The sequence below is a fragment of the Diabrotica virgifera genome, chromosome 5, assembly GCF_917563875.1.
Source record: "Diabrotica virgifera virgifera chromosome 5, PGI_DIABVI_V3a".
NCBI lineage: Eukaryota > Metazoa > Arthropoda > Insecta > Coleoptera > Chrysomelidae > Diabrotica > Diabrotica virgifera.
This window is the reverse complement of record NC_065447.1, coordinates 65,053,605-65,074,162: the sequence shown is the minus strand read 5'-3', so window position 1 is coordinate 65,074,162 and position 20,558 is coordinate 65,053,605. Positions and strand designations below refer to the sequence as shown.

General features: G+C 31.4%; 1 protein-coding gene across 3 annotated transcripts in view; it reads right to left on the bottom strand.

The window, feature by feature from the left end:
• Nucleotides 1-20,558, bottom strand: part of LOC114325164 (fasciclin-2) — a 246,675-nt gene that overhangs the window by 112,028 nt on the left and 114,089 nt on the right. For all 3 annotated transcript variants that reach the window (XM_028273136.2, XM_028273137.2, XM_028273138.2), the window contains exons 3-5: nucleotides 19,770-19,902; nucleotides 13,077-13,336; nucleotides 7,695-8,766 (exon numbers count right to left, since the gene is read on the bottom strand). In XM_028273136.2, coding sequence (XP_028128937.1) covers nucleotides 7,695-8,766; nucleotides 13,077-13,336; nucleotides 19,770-19,902 — 1,465 coding nt within the window. The remainder of the gene's footprint in view (nucleotides 1-7,694; nucleotides 8,767-13,076; nucleotides 13,337-19,769; nucleotides 19,903-20,558) is intronic.

Here is a 20,558-nt window from a genome sequence, read left to right as displayed (position 1 = left end):
CATCTATTGTGCGTCCTACCTTGACTTTACAGTACAGCTTCTTATGACCAACAGTGATACCAAATTTTATCAGAAACAGGTTTTAAGCAAATATACTTTTTTCTTATAACTTAGGAATTAATATTATTGACATTTTGTGGCTGTCAGGGGTTCTAAAACATTTTTTTTCGAAAAATACCTTTATGTGAACAAAATAAAAATAATTTTGTATAAAACATTTATATAATAATGTATTTAACCCGGCATTGGTCGCTATGTAGGTTACGCGAGTGGTCGCGCGTGAGATTTTCTCTCACATATCCAACTTTTGCCTTTCTTTACAAAATTTTACAAAAAAGATGAGGTTTCATCAACGATAAAGCCATTTGCTTTAAAAAGACACGACGTTTTTCTGTTTTATTATTATCTTTATATAAAATGTGACTATTGATACCGCCAATATTTAACATTGAAAAATATATGGTAAGTGACCATCTACAACTAACCCGTGAAACAGAATATAAGATTTTCATATCATCGACCACATCCACGGCGCCTTTTATTACATCATAAAAAGGATATTATTTTAGGTTTTAAGGAGAAAAATAAAATTCAGTTGGTGACGCCAGTGGTCGCTTGATGAAAGAATCTCTCAAATGAAGCGCACTGACTCAACAATATGGTGATATAGTCCATTCGCTAATCTGAGACACAACTGTCTACACTACAGTCACAATAAAGATACACTAGAAATAAACAAGCACGAGGAGCTCTCCAAAATCATGATTTGGGAGTGCTACTCGAACATTTAACGTGTCTTGGTTTATTTCTATATAGTGCATTTTTATTGTGATTGTAGTGTAGACAGTTGTGTCTCAGATTAGCGAATAGACTATACTAAGCAAACGGAGTCACTATATGAGCGGACGAGTCTATTAGATTGTCGAGAGAGGATAGTTAGGAGACCAGAAGGAACTACAGCGCGTATAATTTCGCAGAAAAAAAGTTGTGCGCAATTTTCTGAAACCGTGAGAGAAAATCTCATATAGCGACCACTGGCGGGTGAAGCGCATAAATATGTTAAGCGTATGTATAAGCGTATAAATACGTAGGTACCTACAGAAATAATTAAAATACATTTAAACTATATATTTTAGCTTCTTTCTATAATCCCGTCTTCCTCACTTTCACTGCCACTGTCGTAGGGTGTAAACACATTAAAAATACATTAATTTCATCTTGGAAATCAGTCATTAAGAATAACACTAAACTGCAATTAGGATCCAAATTTTCCAAATACGCAATGAGTTACTTAATACAATGTTATCAGTAATAATTTTAAGCTTATTTAATATTCTTTGTTATAATTTAATTTAGGTGAACTGACCATCAACAATAATACTTTATTTATTCTCAACTGTAGGACTTGGTAGGACAATATAAATATTCACTTAAACTTGACTGACAATCTATTTTATATTTTTCTTGACATTACTTCAGAACTGTCTGTACTGTCAATACATAAATTAATAACCTTAGAACAACATCCACTTTTAATGTTGAATATTCTAACATTCTTAACTGTAATTAGTAGATTAGCTATAATGAGTAGGTAAATAAGAAGTAAAAAATTGTAATAATATTATAATAACCAAGTTTCACTAATTGGCAATATCTTTAATACATTTACTTTTGATTGAGACTGGCTGAATGACCATAGTCCAAGCCAATAAAAGAAAACATTCTTAACCAAAAAAAGTTATTACGCATATCGATTATTAAATTTCTGTTTACTTTTCGAAAATGACTATCACTCACAAAAAAACAATGAAAAATATTGTTTTACTTGACTGTAACGGGTTAGTTTTAATTTAACATTTTTAGTTACCTACATTTTTAGGACCTTGGTAATGTCCGATTGAAAATTCTTAAGAAAATCGGCATCGCCGCGCTAAAAACTCCCATAAGGATTGTATTGCCGTATGTTCGTGTACTGTAAAGTCAAGGTGGGACAGACATTAGTTATCTCAATAGTTATATGACGGGTCCATGTCGATTTGAAATGACAGTGTCATCTTTAGGAAAAAAACTAAGCTATCACTAAAACACCTTTTGGAGCTCATAACCTGAATATTTCATGGAGAAAGTCAAGTTGCCCAAAGACAGTTAAAAAAATATTGATTTATAATTTCTTAAGAAATTTGAACAGATCAGACTTATATAGACATAAATATGTATGTACTGGTTAGTAGACAGATACTCTTAACTTGACCCAAAATCTATGAAACCAAAAAATAATAATATTGATATAGTCCAGTCGAGTTAGATGAAAAAAAATTCAATATTACATGGCGAACTGCCCGAAATTTTATTATTCTAACCATTAGAGGGGGGCATTAGTAGTGTAAATTTAATAAAGCGACTCAATTCCTTCATTGCTTTAGCCGCCATCTTGTTTTTAAAGAAAACCCCATTTTGCTCAATATCTCCACCATTTTCAACTTTTCGACACAAATGATAGGGACTGAACTTGTTGCAAATGCGATTTCCTTCTTTTTGCATTTTTTTGTGCGGACAATATTTTCCGAGTTAAGGAGGAAAATAGCGGAAGGATGGGAAGCATAATTCTTGAATTGTATCTCCTTGATTATTAATTTTACGACATAACTGTACATAAACAAAAATGGAGAGAATAATATTTTATATATGTACAATTTAAAGCTCTCATTTTTTGCTAGAATCAATATTTGAGGTCATACGTATGCGATAAAGGCGCGAGCGTAAGATCTTGCGGGAAATGGTTATATAGGAATAATTGTTATTGTTCAATCTCTCGGCCACTTTAAACTCTTCGACAAAGTGATAAGAATTTAAATTGTTGCAATTATTGCGATTACATACAATTTTTTCCTTGCTATTTTTTTGTGCGGTCGATATTTTCCGAGTTAACGGGAAAATAGTGACAGTATAATTATTGAATTATCTTATGTATTATTAACTTCACACGACATAAATGGATAAATAATGTATATAAACAAAAATAGAGAGAATTAAATTTTATATAATTTTTATTTCTTTGTTTGTGCTACCATCAACACTTAAGGACCTACGCTTATGACAAGCCTAATGAGATACAAGCTAATAACGAATCCTAGATGCTGCAAGCCATAAACAAAACGAATCTAAGACCTTAAACATTGATTTTATCAAAAAGATGAAAGAGATCAAAATTATATCAAATATAATTCTCTCCATTTTTGTTTATGTACAATTATGTTGTGTAAAGTTGATTGTTCCATCTCCTTATAATTTAATTATTTTTATTATTCGATTTTAGTTTTATTATTTAGATTCATATTGGTAATTTTTTAAAGTTTGGGTAAATTTTAGTTTCCAGAAATCTACTAATAGATTAAAATACTTTTAATTTTACATATTGCTGGGGAAAATTTGACCATCGTAGTAATCCTTACCTATAGAAAGTATTGTAAAATTAACAGTTCGGTCGAATATTGTGTTAGTTTCCGCTGCTTATTGGCTTGCTGCTGAAGGACAATAATTATGAATAATTTTGTATTTAATTTGATGTTTTTCCCCAAGGTGAAAGTGTATAGTTTTAGAAACGACCTTTGTGTTCTCCTCTCTATCAGGGATTTTTTAAGCATTTTTGTAAGTTTATAATGTTTTAGGAAGTCATAATCAAACCTCAGTTATTTAAACAAGTACATATATAATTAACAATAAATAATGGTTGTATCAAAGTTCTCGTCGTATATTATTTTAAACTGATAAAAAAGAATGTGTGTGTACTTTGTATGCACGTAAGAAGTTATACTTCTATTATATGATTTCAACGAAATTAATATACCGTAAACAGTTTATTTATACTTTATTTAAATATTAAACTAATTTTAATACTTACTACTTTTCAAAAAATTTTATTAAAACAACACCAAAAATTAAAAAAATAAAAGAATAAAACACACAGAAACATTGAAAAATGCCACAAATGATTTCTGAACAATAATTATCAGAATTTTTTTAACTAAATACGTATTTTCTGAAAAAAATTATATAATAACTATACTTAATATATAAATATGCAAAATATATAAATAATTAGAATCATAAAATGTATAAAAAACAAATAAAAAATAAAAGTTTCTATTGGGTTTCGAACCCGCTTATGTTAGCGCAGTTAGTATTGAAATTCATTCATCTTACACTTTTACCCACGGAGACACATGCATCATGTGGGAAGATCGACTAACTAAACGGTTTAAACTTTTGACAGTTCTGAATTTAACCAAATTATTTTGATTTTTTCAGAATTGAAATAATAAAATACAACAAAACATAGAGTAAGAAAACAATATATTAGATGAATATTGATAGAAATTTTGATGGTAATCAAATTATGTAAATCAAAGCATTATTCATTATGTTCATTTTAAATTTTCCAAATAGGTAGGTACCTACCTATGTAATTTTTTATTAGGATACTGAAACATTTACAATTATTACGTACCTGTCGCTTTTAAAAACTATTTAAAAAGTAACTACAATTATAAACTTGCTTTTTGCTCTGCCATCACAACAATAAAAACTAATATACACAACATTTGTTTATCCATAATCTCCATATTGAACAATTATTGAGATGATTTTAACACCTAATCAGATCCCGTATAACGTTTGAGCGACTAATACCATACTGTCGGTGTGCGCATGCGCCCAGGAAAATAAAAATTCACCCTCGTGCTTAAAGAAGTATAACTTCAAAAATATTTTATTGCAAGTATATCTCACGGCGAACTGGTCGTGGGTCAAGACAGTTGATAATAAACGAGATTCAATTCAATAATTGTTTCTCTCCCCTTCCACTATTTTTGCGTCTTAACTCTAAAAATATTGACGGCACGAAAAAAAATTATAGGAAATCGCATTAAATCAGTTCCTACCATTTTTGTCAAAAAGTTGAAAATGGCGGAGTTATTACGCCTCAATGGTTCTTCTTTAAAATCAAGATGGCGGCTAACACACTATTTACACTAATATTGGTGACACCATAGACAGAATAAGAATAGACTTAAGGTATTAGACCAGTAAGGATCTGTTTTTAGGTGGATGTGAGAGGTGGCATTCAGATTTTTGCGGATAAAGTTAGGTGATAACTTCGTTAATAATAATTGATTTATGCTCCTTCTCAAATATGCCCGGAACATTAATAAAAAAAATAAAATATTTAAAAATTTCAAAAAATTTCGTTTTTTTTTTCTAGTTTTTTTTGCTTATAACTTTAAAACGATTCATTTTGGAACAAAGTCGTATATAAATAAAATAAAGATAATTAAATTTTCTATCAGACGCGATTAGTTAAAAATGTCTTAATTTGTCACCCTTGCTGCAAAATAGCAATAAACCTAAAATAAGGGGGCAAAACAAGCCTGTCTTTATTCAATGATTTTCCATCACTTAGGTTACACTTGGAACCTTTCTAATTCGCCTAGAAAATTTTTGTAATGTGCTAAAACCGTACACCAAATTTCATTAAAATTGACTTACTAGATTTTAAATAAGAATTTTGCAATCTAAACTTTTTTTAAAAAATTAAAATTTTTTAAAATCTTGCACAACAAAAACTAGGAAATACAAAGATTTGTCAATTTTTTTACATATAAAGAAGCACTCCACCTATCTAATGCACTTTACAGAATTGAAATCGGATTATTTAAGCAGCCTCAGCAATGTTTTAAAGTTATAAACAATTTTTTGACTTATAAAAAAATTAGTCCTGTGGCCCTGGAGGGGGTGCGAGGGGTCCTTTATTTAGATGGACTTTCCCAAGATTTTTATGTATTTTTTGACCCGTAGAACACGATTTTTTTGGGTAACAGTTGATCCTAATGTCGATAAGATTGTTATAAACAAAGAACTTGACGAATTACATAACATCGATTTTTCGCAAAATAAAACATTTTTTTGTATTTCTTGGGTAATTCTAAGCAAAAAATGTTCTTACAAGTTTTTTCGTAGGATGCATAGTTTTCGAGATAAACGCAGTAAAACTTTCAAAAATTCGAAAAATTGCAATTTTTGAAAGCGAATAACTTTTGATTAAAAAATAAAATAGCAATTCTGCTGACAGCATTTGAAAGTTTAAGTCAAATTATACACTGTGAGCTCGTAAGTAGAGGGGATATTTACAAATTCACGAGCGCCAGTAGTGACAAGTCTGTAAACATTTACCGGAAATTTGACGTAAATGTCAAAGTGATTAATTTAAAATTAAAATTAAAAACATTAATTATAAAATATATTAGTTGGTCAAAGCTGTGGTATATATTTTTACCTTAAATATACTTACGTTTTAAATACTGAATTTAAGTTTTTTTAATGTTCCGTAATACCGTATTAGCGCCATCTACATGATAAATTGTGAAAGTATCCGAAGTAAGAAATTCATATTTTATCAATAGAACGTCAAAATGATTAGCAAAATCTTAAAAAAATCAATTACAATTTAATTACTTTTTTGCGTTGTAAATATTAAGCGATAACAATTAAATAAGAAATTTAAAAATTACCGGTGAAAGTTGAATTAGTAATCCGCTAGGAGTGACACCAGCGAAGCTCAGAGCGTATACCGGTTTTAATTATTTGCATTGCTAAAAATTAATTTTTTTATTATTAAACAAAGCTATTTGTTTATAAGCCAAAAAATTGTTTATAAGTTTAAAACATTACTGAGGCCCCTCAAAATAATCCGATTTTAATTCTGTCAAGTGTATTAGATAGTTAGAGCACCTCTTTATATGTAAAAAAATTAGACAACTTCTAAATGGTCTACTTTTTGTTCAGAAAGATTTTAAAAAATTTGAACTTTTTTAAAAACATTTATATTGTAAATTTATTATGCAAAATCTATTAGGTCGATTTTAATGAAATTTGGTACACGGTTTAAGTATGTTACAAAGAATTTCTATAAGCGAATTACTAAGGTTCTAAGTGCCACCAAAATAGTTAAAAACATTGAATAACAACAGGCGTATTTTGCCCCCTTATTTTGTATTTATTGCTATATTGCAGAAAAGGTAATACGTTACGACATTTTTAACCAGTCGTATATCATACAAAATTCAATTATCTTTATTTTATTTCTCTACGACTTTGTTCCAAAACGAATCGTTTTAAAGTTATAAGCAAAGAAAGCAGAAAAAAATCGACGTTTTTCGAAATTTTTAAATATTTTAATTTTTTTATTAATGTTCCGGGCATATTTGAGAAGGAGCATAAGTCAATTATTATTACTGAAGGTGTCACCTAACTTTATCTGCAAAAAATCCGAATGCCACCTCTCACATCCAAAAATAGACGTTTTTTCACAGATCCTTACTGGTCTATATGGGCCGCTCTGTGAATACAGGTGTAACGCCAATATCAAGCACGTCATTGGCCAATATTCACTTTGAGTTGCCTATCCATCTTTGTCTGTCAAATGCGCGGCATCGCTCGGTAAAAAGAGATAGATAGACCACCGATCGACTGCCCGCGCGTTACACTATTTTCCTCAATACTCCCGGTCTATTCTTATTATGTCTATGGGTGACACCCCCCAAAGGTTGCATAGAATAATAAAATTTTGGGCAGCTCGCCATGCAAGGCCAAATGCTATCTCGCCTGGACTAATAGCATACTTTAGTGATACTACTTACCATAACTCCATGTATAATTACGGGCATAATCCCACGACAATTGTCGTTCCGGTTTATATTTTACTGTAAAGGATCTCAGAGGTAATCCGTCAAAATTGTTAGCGGGAATTAGACTCCATTTTATACTAGTAGCTGTAATGAATTCTGGTTTGGCTTGCGAGATAGGTTCTGGTACGAAAGCTTGTTTCAATTGCAACTTTATGCTCGCCAAGCCTAATTTATTTTGAGCTATACATTCGTATTGGGTAAAAAACCTCCTGTCATTATATGGTGTTACTATAAGATACGAGACAGGACCATTTCCTATTTTTTTGAAATTATTATTGTCGTGAATTTCGATGTCTCCGTATTTCCACATGATTGTAGCGTTGGGTATGGCTTCAGGAAGACATGTTAAATTACCAGGCCTGTTATCCCAACTCCACACAGGTGGCAAGTCCTTGGTTCTCGCGAAGGTAGGAGGAAATTCTACAGTTATATGACCGTTTTTATATGCTTTTCCCACTGTATTCTCTGCAATACATTCATAGAGACCATCATCAGGTCTACTTAAGTTTGAAATGATCAGTTTTCCCAAAGATTCGCCATTATCTGATATACGTAGCTGTTCCAGTATTACTCTATCATCATCAGGCTGCCTACCAAGTTTGAATGAATCTTTTCGATTTAGTTTTCTAAAAGTAATTTTTGGAATTGGTCTACCAGAAGCCTTGCAGATAATTTCTGTCTGCCTGCTTACGGGTGCCGTAACGTTTAACAATTCGTATATCCTTGGTCGTACGAGCACATCGATTCTTACTGTTGTTTCCACTCGAGCCACACTATTTTCAGCAATACATTTGTATAAGCCGTCGTCATTTACGAATTCTATCCTGTTTACAATAAGCTCCCCTGTGTTTTTCTTTACTTCAAATCGATCGGTAGTGGATAAATCTTCACGGGTTTTAAGTTTAATCCATTGGTATGTTGGTGGAGGCTTGCCAGTAGCCAAGCATTTGATCGACGCAGTGTCACCTTCTATAATTGTTACGGGTTCTATTGGTTCAATTTTTGGAGGAACTTGAACTTCAACCTGCGAAAAAGAGATTCAATATTATTTAAGGCAGCTAACGTAAACGGGTTGTTCTTATCAAATAGAAAGAAAGTAGCTCACAACTACTTTTTATTAAGGCCATTGGTACATAATTCACAAATATTTTACGGCTATTCCTACTTTTTCTGTCTTTACACGGCAAATTACGTGTGGTAAAATTCACACAGGTATGGCTATGTAAACATTACTAATAGAATGTCATTCTACTTGAAAATATCATCATTAACTTTAAGGAGATGGCTTTTGAATGTTCTTGGATAACTGTTATTTGTATAATTGTAAATTATTAATTCAGTTAATAAATGTGATTTTCACAAACTATGTATTCAGTGATTCAGTAATACTCAATCGAGAAAAGAGGAAAAGTGTTAAAGTGATTTTTTAATAATATATTGTTACTATGGAACGCTTACAATTTTGAACATCTTTAACAACAAAATACTTGGATCACAGAATATATCTTGATGTATTTTCTGCTTGTATCTTCCATAAATAATACACAATAAATAACTTTTTTCTACGGCCGTGCTAGAAGAGCCACTTTCACGCACGCATTTCGTTTCCCAAAGTTGCACTTTCACGCACGGCGTACGTGAAAGTAAATTTTCCCACACGACGTGCGGGAAAGTAAAATATCTTGTAATATGGCATTATAATATATTATAATACATGCAATAAACTAATATTTAGATATTATTTACTAATTTATTTCAAACTTATCTTATAGTGTTCATGTATTAATGAAATTAACGCGCTAATTCGATGAAATAAAATTATTTTGACATAATATTTAAAAGTCAGATCAGTAGACAATTACAATGGTTTTGAATCGTCGTCATGGAAACCAATATCGTCGTCGTGGTAACCCATTATATTGAAAGTTTGGTTTTGACAACCTTGCCAACGAATTAATTTGTGTATTTTCACTTCTAAATAAAAATTTATATGACTCTATTTTTTGTCTTTTTTTTTCCAAACGTACGGCCCTACAAAAAATATTGCGGAAAGTGTCTTCCCGGCACTCGACTGCTTGCCCGAACTCCGCTATCGCGTCGTTCGGGTCAACGGCAGTCTCGTACGTGAAAGTATCACTTTCCGCACTAGTTAGGAAAATAACTATCTATTAAGTTCACGTCTTAAATCAATTATTTATTAAATACACTATCGATATTATTTAATCTACAACTCAAAATATTCCCGATGCCATGTCAAATATTTAAAATTGTCACTGATTGTCACTGTCTGACTGACAATATGCTGACAATATTCTATTCGACTGAGTGCGTTGTATGACAAAGATAGATTTGGAAAATATTACCACGGACAATGTGTTCATTTTTTTCGAATCCTGAAAAAAACAATAAATATTTTTGAAAAATTTAAACGCAGAATGAAAGACTAAATTATTACCGAGGGCCGAAAGTCCCTTAGAATAAATAAAAAGTTTATTTTGAATGAGATATTTAAAATTCAAAATCACACTAAATTTTCTCTTAGTTTTTCACCCCTGTAACTTATTAAAATAAACATAGAAGTTCTCAGGGACTTTCGGCCCTCGCTATTGCAGCCGAAAATACGTACACATCACCTTAATATAAAAATTTCTTTTTCTTTCAATTTTTTGTATCAGTTATCAATGGATTTGCCATGTTTAAAAAACATTCTAATCCATATATTTTTTACGGGAATCAGTACAAAGTTTCGGCTCCAATCCTATTTACATGGGATTCATTTTTTTTTCGAATTCTGAGAAAACTAATAAGTATTTAAATGAAAAATTTAAACGCAGAATGAAAGATTACGTTTTGACCAAGGGCCGAGTCGAATAGTGGTGACAAGACAGTGACAATTTTAAATATTTGACATGGCATCGGGAATATTTTGAGTTGTTGATTAAATAATATTGATAGTGTATTTGATAAATAATTGATTTGAGACGTGAACTTAATAAAACGTTATTTATTGTTTATTATTTATAGAAGATCCAAGCAGAGAATACACCAGGATAAATTCTGAGATTCAAGTATTATGTTTTTAAAGATGTTTAAAATTGTAAGCGTTCCATAGTAACAATATATTATTAAAAAATCACTTTATCACTTTTCCTCTTTTCTCGATTGAGTATTAGTTTTTGTTGTACAGTATATAGAAATTATTACAATCACTGAATACATAGTTAGTGAAAAAATTATCATATCAATTAACTGAATTAATAATTATTTATCTATAGTAACAGGTATCCAAGAACATTCAAAACCCATATTTTTAAAGTTAATGATGACATTGTCAAGTAATGTTTACATATTCATACCAGTGAGAATTTTACTACACGTAATTTATTTGCCGTAAAATATTTGCACCTGCACTCTTAAAAGCTTAATTTTTTGCGTTTTTATCTTGTCCACAGAACATGAGTTATCACGTCCGAGGACAGTCGTATCTGTGGTGAATAGTATTGAAAGTCTGTTTTTAAACAACATATTGGAAATACATATCAAAACTAATTATAGATAAGCGATTTGTTTTTATGTTCTATTATCTGTCCTAGATGTAAAATTAATTTAGTTGTATCAGCTATTCATTTATATAGGTTTAAAGCTTGTCACAAAATATTTGTCATGTCCGTGGACCTTCTTAATAAATTTAAAAATTCACGCACGTATTAAATTACCACAAATGTTTACCAGATGGCGGGGCAAGCTTAAAACCTAACAAATTATTAAACGCATCTGTGAAGTTATTTCAACTGGAATTTTGCGTATAAAAAGTGATTTGTTTGGTGAAATCTGTTGTGTGTAATTTAGGATTTAGATTTTAGGACCACACTGTAATTAAAATATACAAAACTGATTATATTCGACAGTCAAAACATTTTCTAATCTCAAAAATGTGATGTGTAGATTGTTAGTAACGTATTTTTCGTCACCTGCGTGGACGTCATATCCGTGTATTCTTGTTTTCCACGGACGGGGCAGAATATCCACGGACGTAATTTATTTTACAAGTAACATTATATTTTATTTTAAAACAGGACCACACAACTAAAATATACAAAGCAGATTATATTCCACAGTCAAAACATTCTCTGACCTCGAAAATGATGTGTAGATTGTTAGTAACGTGTTTTTCGTCACGTCCCTGGACATCATGTCCGTGGATTCTTGTTTTCCACGGACGTACCAGAATATCCACGGACGTGATTTATTTTACAAATAACATTATATTTGATTAAATCAAAATAAAAAAGGAAAGGTTTAACTTAGTTTATTGCTAACTTAAAAAATTAAATAATGTACAAGGTTATTCACTATATTTTGACCCCTGTAAACTGCTTTATTTACAGAATTAGAAAAAAATGTAAATTATGACGTAATCGATTATTTTTTTAAATGGGAACAGGGGTCAAGTGCTAGTTCATTTGAAAGGTTATCCAATTCCCTATTCAGTAATATAAACATTAACATGATTAATTATACAGGGTGTCCAAAAAAAATTTTTTAATTAAATTGACACAAAAAGAAGAATATATGTAATTTATTTAATTTAAAATACATTCTACTGCTGTCAGAAAATAATGTTTATTGAAAAATAAACATTACTTTTCACTTAAATTCAATGTTCAAGCTGCCACCCATCTGCCTCTTGGCAGTTTGAACATTGAATTTAAGCAAAAATCAATGTTTATTTGTGCAATAAACTTTTATTTCTGCTTTCTAACAGCAGTAAAATGTATTTTAAATTAAATAAATTACATACTTTTTTCTTTTTGTGTCAATTAATTTAATTCAAAAAAAATTTTGGACACCTTGTATAATAAATTATGTATGTTATTGTTTATATTACTGAATAGGAAATTAAATAACCTTTCAAATGAGCTAGCACTCGACCCATATTCCCATTTAAAAAAATAGTCGATTACGTCATCACGCCCAAATGGATGACGTCACTAGTACGATATATATGTCAAAAATCATAATTTAAAAATCAAATAACTTATGTATTTTACATTTTTTTCTAATTCTGTAAATAAAGCAGTTTATAGGGGGGTCAAAATATAGTGAATAACCCTGTACATTATATTTTATGTACCTTACATACAAAGACCTCAAAAACATATTTAGTGAATTTTAATTATTTTAAAACTTAGAGGTAAAATCTGCCAATTTATTAAGAATTACCCAAACAGTAACGTTAAATGAATAAGCAAATGTTAATTACTGATATGGAAAAAGTGGTACAGTAGACGGTATATAAATCTAGTTAGAATTTTGTAGTATTGTAAATTTTACCTTAATATTTCTGGTTTTGATGTGTCCTGTGAAGGTTTCGATAGCAGTGCAAGTGTAGACGCCGTCATCTGCTTCCGTCACATTTTTAATAAGTAGTTCGTCAGTATCGACCACGAATTTTTCATTGGTTTGAATTGCTTGATTGTTCTTGTTCCAGTCAATTGTTGGTGTCGGGTTTCCCTTGGTTTTACATTTTACTTTGAAATCCTGACCTGCGATCGAATACTGGTTTTCGGGAGCGTCGACAAAACTGATATCCTCTAAAAGAAACAACATTTTTATTTAATAAAAGAAAGAATGGGAAAGAAAAGTATTTTTTAAGTGTGTAAAGTTTTTTAAATACGCTAGTTGAGCGTTTTCGGCTTACAAAGCCATCATCAAAGTTATGGTGAAAGGACTAAAGAGAGAGAGAGGGGGATTTCATTTTTGAATTGCCAAACAAATCCTTGTTTTTTACAATAAAAAACTTTGGTTGTTGGTTAAAGATTTTAATTGAAGATTGAAGATTTTAATTTGAATTTACTCAATAATTTTGTGAAAAATTAAAAATATCCAAGACAGCACATAGGACTTTCATAAAACACGTTAAAATAATTTTGAGCATGGTAAGGTTTTACAAACCTATCGTCTGAAGCGGCAGAGTGAAGGCCGAGATAAGGAATGTTCCTGCCCAGTAATAAAGAATGTTAAAAAAAAAAGTATTATGCCTCCTCAAATTAGGAAGCTGGGCAAATTCATATATTTTGTGTAAAAAGTCTGCATGGCAATTTTTAATAATTGAATCGTTTATTTCAGAAAGGGGTCAAGTGACAAATCTTGACAAAATGAGTGCAAAAATTTAATTTTTTTTTCTTAAACAAATTAACAAGATACATTTTTAAAAAATACAACACTTTTTGACAAATACTCCAGGTTGTTAGGTAGAATTTTTATTTTATACAGGGTGTTTCATTAATAATTGTCCATATAATAACTGCAGAAACTTTAGCACAAAATACGAAGATTTAACCTAAAACACTTATATAAAATGTGGTTCCTTACTGAGTTACAGGGTGTTTTATCTAAAAATTTAAAAACTATTTTTGCTCAGCATTTTAAAACTATTCGACGTATCCTTTTCATACTTGGCAGAAAGTGCGACTACTAGACAGCCTACTAAATTATGATAAACAAACGTTTCTAGCTACTACCAGAGGCGTGCGACAGGGGATGGTGAATGGTTGACTCTTCTCAAATTCTACGCCACTGGAGAAATTACTATTTTAGTGTCATTTTTAGATTCTCCAATACTTTCTACCTAAATATTATGCTCTTCATTGGTAACGATAAAATCATTAGTTTTCGAGATATTTGAAGTTAAATATGAAACGGCACAATTATTTTGATTAATTTATGATAATATGATTCATATGATTAAAATTTAAAAATTATTTTTATTCAGTACTTGAAAACTATTTCGCATATCCTTATCATACTTGGCAGAAACTGTACAATGTACACCCTACAAAATTTGAATAAATAAACGTTTCTAGCTACTATCAGAGGCGTACGACAGGGTGTAGCGGCTGGTTGACCCTTCCCAAATTCTACGCCACTGATGAAATTGTTATCTTAGTGTAATTTTTTGATTTTGCAATATTTTTTATGTAAATAATATACTGTTCATTCGTAACGATAAAATTATTAGTTTTCGAGATATTTGAAATTAAAAATGAAGCGACACAATACATTAATCAAAATAACCGTGTCGTTTCATTTTTAACTTCAAAGATCTCGAAAACTAATGACTTTATCGTTACCAATGAAGAATATATAATTTTCATAGAAAGTATTGGAGAATCCAAAAATTGAACTAAAGTAGCAATTTCACCAGTGGCGTAGAATTTTGAAAGGGTCAACCATTCACTTTCCCCCGTCGTACGCCTCTGGTAATAGCCAGAAACGTTTAACATAATTTAGTAGTTTGTACAGTACCTATGCTTTCTGCCAAGTATGAAAAGGGTACGTCGAACAGTTTTAAAATGCTGAGCAAAAATAGTTTTTAAATCTTTAGATAAAACGCCCTGTAACTCAGTAACAAACCACATTTTATTTAAGTGTTTTAGGTTAAGTCTTCGTAGTTTGTGCTAAGGTTTCTCCAGTTACTATATGGACAATTATTAATGAAACACCCAAAGTGATTTTTTGTTGAATGTAAACAGTGTGTAAACTTGATTTTCTCAAAAGTAGATACTTGTAACTTGACCCCTTTCTGAAATAAACGATTCAATTATTGTTTTCTTCGATTTTAGAATGAGTCGAAAATATTTTCGTAATCTTAAAGATGCCTTTGATTATTTAAATTCGGAACAAATAGATGTTGATGTAGCCGCATTACCCCCCGAAGTAGACGATTTAACAGACGAGGACGAAATCAATGACGATGAATTAGGCGTTGCTGAAGTGGAAGACATCCCCGGAGGTACTGAAGTCTTGTGAATACATCCCGCTACAGATATTTGGAATGTTTTTTGATAAAGTTTGATAAAGCTTACAACCACATCATAACAGAAACACAACGATATGCTACAGAACACAAAAATAAACATGATTACTCAATAAGAGCTGAAGAAATTAAAATGTTATTATGTTATTGGATTTCTAATTTTTAGTGGATACCACCAATTACCCAGCGAGAGGGACTACTGGTCTGAACAGGAAGACTTGGGAATACCGCTTGTAAAACATGTATTTAGCCCTAATGCATATTTAGAAATAAAGCAACTAATATAATTCCGAAGCTGACAATAATAAACATGACAAGTCATTCAAAATTAAACCTTTGCTAAATCTTATAAACAAGCGGTTCCAACAGTGGGGAGTGTTTCATCAACACCTAGCTGTAGATGAGACGATAGTGAAGTATTAGGGACATAATTAGACCCTTAATAAATAACCTAGATAAGGGTCAAACCAATTCGATTTGGTTTCAAACTGTGGCGGCTGTGTGGAGATAATGGTCATTGTTACAATTTTGCTCTTTATTTTGGAAAAGCTCTGGGAAACGAATCAACTGAGTCTTTAGGTACAAGAACTGTTTCAGTTGAGCATTTTAGAAAACCCACAGAGACATCTTGTATATTTGGATAATTTTTTTACGAGTTACAGCCTCCTTTGCCAGTTAAAAGAAGAGAGATATCGCGCTTCGGGAACTATTAGAGAAAACCGAACTACAAAGTGTCCTACCAAACAATTAAAAGGCCTAGAAAAGGAGCCTCGAGGTGCACATGACTGGTGTTTTGACAACAACAACATACTAAATGGAACGACAGTAAATGTGTTTCTGTTGGAACCAATTATGATACGGTTTTTCCCACCAACCAAGTTCAACAATGGAGTAAAAAGGAAAAAAAAGTACAAGTTCGCCAACCATCCACTATTTCTAATTAGGTACATCAAATGTATGGGTGGCGTGGATCATTATGATTGGTTGTTAGAAAAACACCATATATCTGTCAGAGGAAAAAATGGTATTGGTGTCTTTTTACACGAATGATAGATATGGCTATCGTAAATGGGTGCGTGCTATTGGGACCGTGCAAGTTCGGTAAAGCGACCTCTATTTCTACGCTCTGTACTTTTATTCGCACTTTTAATTATATTGGCCAATTATATTAGTCCTGGTTGCTGGATAATTGTCAAGGCCATAGTCCAAAAAAATAATAAGAAGAAAAAATAAGATGCAGGTTATGTTATGCAAACGTAAACAATTGTATGTAGTAAATAAAATTAGTTATTAAAATGCAGTACTGCAAGCAAAATACAATTAATTAAATTTACCTTTATATAATAATTGCATATCATATCAATATTGTGGAGCAATATATAATTTTTCTGCTTCAATGACAGAAGGTATGAAATATACGTCAATTTGACAATTTCAATTGACAATATGAATTATTTAAGATAGTTGCAATATTTCTCCGCGACTCGCGCACGGTCGTTTCTCGTTTCCCTTCCAAGTACTTGCACTTTGCACACCACGAATACAACATGATATAAGGGGGAATATATATATTTCAAAGAATGTATGCGTCAAGTAGCTTATTCGTATCTAAAAAGTGGACACGTCGTAAGAATAAGCAAGGTCGTCCATTTAGTCTTTCAAGTACATCAGTAAGCAATATCTCTATAGACATTAGATATGACAGTAAAAACCGCATTGTAAACGAAAAAAACACCGTGTAATGATATGCCTCGAGCACCACATGGACAGATAGAACCGTTGGCACTGGCACTTCAATGTTCGCGCAACATGATATCCCACTCATTTCCTCTTCTCCCACCGAGCGGAGAAGAATCAATCTTGCAGCTTGCAGCGATCAACTCTGGGCTACGCTACCAGGCCAGCCAGCGGATTGAGAAGTCACGCCGACCTGAGTAGCGAGACTCCGTAGTGAAGAGATTCGCTGCTCGTAAATAAACGGTAGCCGTGGAGTGAGCGGCTTCCGATCAGAATCGTATGGATGCCCGTATGATTATTAATATTTTGATTGAGTGACTGTCTGTGCCTTACACTGTAGTGAGGTGTAAGGATATTTTCTTTTGATAATATTAATTTTCTTTTTCTTTTGCAGACATCCATCAAGGGGGCCTTCTCCGCAACGGGGCAAGATAGCTTCAATACCCTAAATATATTTACTTTGTCTTTAACATGTGTTTTACTGAGTCTGTCGTCCTGAAAGAGCTACCCGTCACAGCCGAAGATGTCAAAAGCGAAATTGTACGTCAAAAGCGCGAATGTATTGTCAGAAATGTAATGCAACGCTTTGCGTATCAATTTGTTTTTAACAATTTCATAAAAAATACAGGAACATATTTTAAGTCCGCTGTATATAGGGTGAGGCAGATAACTGGCCCATTAGAAATATATCAAGAACTAAAGGCAACAGAATTATGAAAATTGGAGTGAAGGGGTTTTGAACAGTGATCTATTTAATGAAAATATTTTCATCTATTTTATACTTCCGGTTATACCGGAAGTTGCTTATAACTTCGTTTTTTTAAATGGGACACCCTGCATATTTTTACATTTTTGGATTCTCCTCGATGTCTTCTTTCTTAAAATATGAGGTTTTGTAATATTATACAGGGTAGTATAAAAGATAATTACGTTTTTTTCTAAATTTCGTAGCAACATTCACACCCTGTAGAATTGTAGTAGTTTGACAACAAAAACTCTGTTTATGTTTAAATGGTTTTTAATATAGTCTACTATTGTTAAGAATTGTTAGTATAGCTAATTTTTTAATTTTAGTGTACAGGGTTGGTCGAAACTCGGAAAGAGTATTCTCTGAGTTTTCTTAAATGGAACACCCTATATTTTAGTATTGTAATGAAATGATATTTTATGATACTTTATTATTTATTAAGCATTCCCTATACCTACCTTGTTTTATTTGTGCTTAATTGTTAATTGAACCAACAATCTTAATTACGTAGTCATTCTGTGACGTAGTTATTTTGATAGCTCAACCATTATTGCTAATTTTAAGGATCAGTCTAGATTAATATGTATTCATTTCCGAAAAATTATTTGTGATTGAATATTTTCACGGCCAACCTAATAAAATTTCACGTATTTTTTGTTACAATTAATATTTGGCTTGGATCACCCATAACTCACAATTTAAAGCAGTTAGGTATATAACAAAATCAATGGAAACGACAGTCAGATTCGCTTCTGTGTGGTTATTTATTCTGTGACGTAGTTATTTTGATAGCTCAACCATTATTGCTAATTTTAAGGATCAGTCTAGATTAATATGTATTCATTTCCGAAAAATTATTTGTGATTGAATATTTTCACGGCCAACCTAATAAAATTTCACGTATTTTTTGTTACAATTAATATTTGGCTTGGATCACCCATAACTCACAATTTAAAGCAGTTAGGTATAGGAATGCTTAAGAAATAAAAAAGTACCATAAAATATCATTCCCTACAATACTAAAATACAGGGTGTTCCATTTAAGAAAACTCAGAAATTACTTATTCCGAGTTTCGACCAACCCTGTATACTAAAATTAAAAAATTAGCTATACTAACAATTAATAACAATAATAGACTATATTAAAAACCACTTGCACATAAATAGAGTTTTCGATGTTAAACTAATACAATTCTACAGGGTGTGAATGTTGCTAAGAAATTAAGAAAAAAACGTAATTATCTTTTAAACTACCCTGTATAATATTACCAAAACTAATAATTTAAGAAAGAAGACATCGACGAGAATCCAAAAATGTAAAAATATATAGGGTGTCCCATTAAAAAAAACGAAGTTATAAGCAAGTTCCGGTATAACCGGAAGTAGCAAATAGATGAAAATATTTTCATTGAATAGATCACTCTTCAAAACCCCTTTATTCCGATTCTAATAGGACTTTTATCTGCCTCATCCTGTATAATAGGAATATGTTTTGAAAAACCACTAAATAAACTTATTTTGCGAAACTAAATTGTGTCTTAAATTTTATAGTAATTAAGCCCAGCGTCCTCACATGTGGACAGTTGTTTTTTCAAAAATTTGAAAACAAAAAACAAATTGATCATTTTGTACGGCAAAATATACTACGAAACAAAAAATTAAATTAAAAATGCAGAAAAATCATTTGGGCGTTAATGGGTTAAAAAACAAAAGAAAAACATACCGTATGTTGTCACTTCAACAGATGCACTGAGCGGTTCGGTATTAGCATAAAAACAGGAACAAGTATATTTTCCCGCTTGATTCTCAGTCAAACTGGAAAATATTAAAATAATTCCAGGTTCGCCAGGTAAATTCTAAAATAACAAAACATACTTTTATTATCCAAAACTTTTATATGCAAATCTAATTTTGTGTACAACCACTAAACCAAAAAATGTAAATATTCTTGTATTTATAGTTATCTATATACCTACAGGTCTTATCTAGATATCTCGGAGCAACAATCACCAATGAGAACAGAATATACGGAGAAGTTGAAACGCGAATAATGGCAGGAAACGATCTTTCCTTGCAATGCAACAATTAATGAAGTCAAAACCTCAAGCACGAGGTGCAAAAATCCAGATATACAGGTCCAGAAACTCTCCTGGCAAACGAAGACAGAAGATTCCTCAGATAATTTTAAGACCCAATTCACCTAGTCCGAAAATGCTTCCTAGGGCTCTTTGAAGATGGCGCCTTGTAAATAATTTTTTTAATATCTCCAGAACGCTTGTATTTAGAAAAACGAAAACTGGTACGCCCATTTATCTTCTAGAGATAAATCGATTTTATCAATTGCGACTTTCTAGAAAAGGTCATAGGCGTCTGTTTTGGGTAGGGCAACGATTACTTTATCGCATAACTCTTTTAAATTGTGGAGTATTCTAGAACTAAAAAGTACACTTACTTCTTTAAGCCGGTAGAATAAACGTTTTCTAGAAAAATCGATTTGAAAATTTTTGGGTTT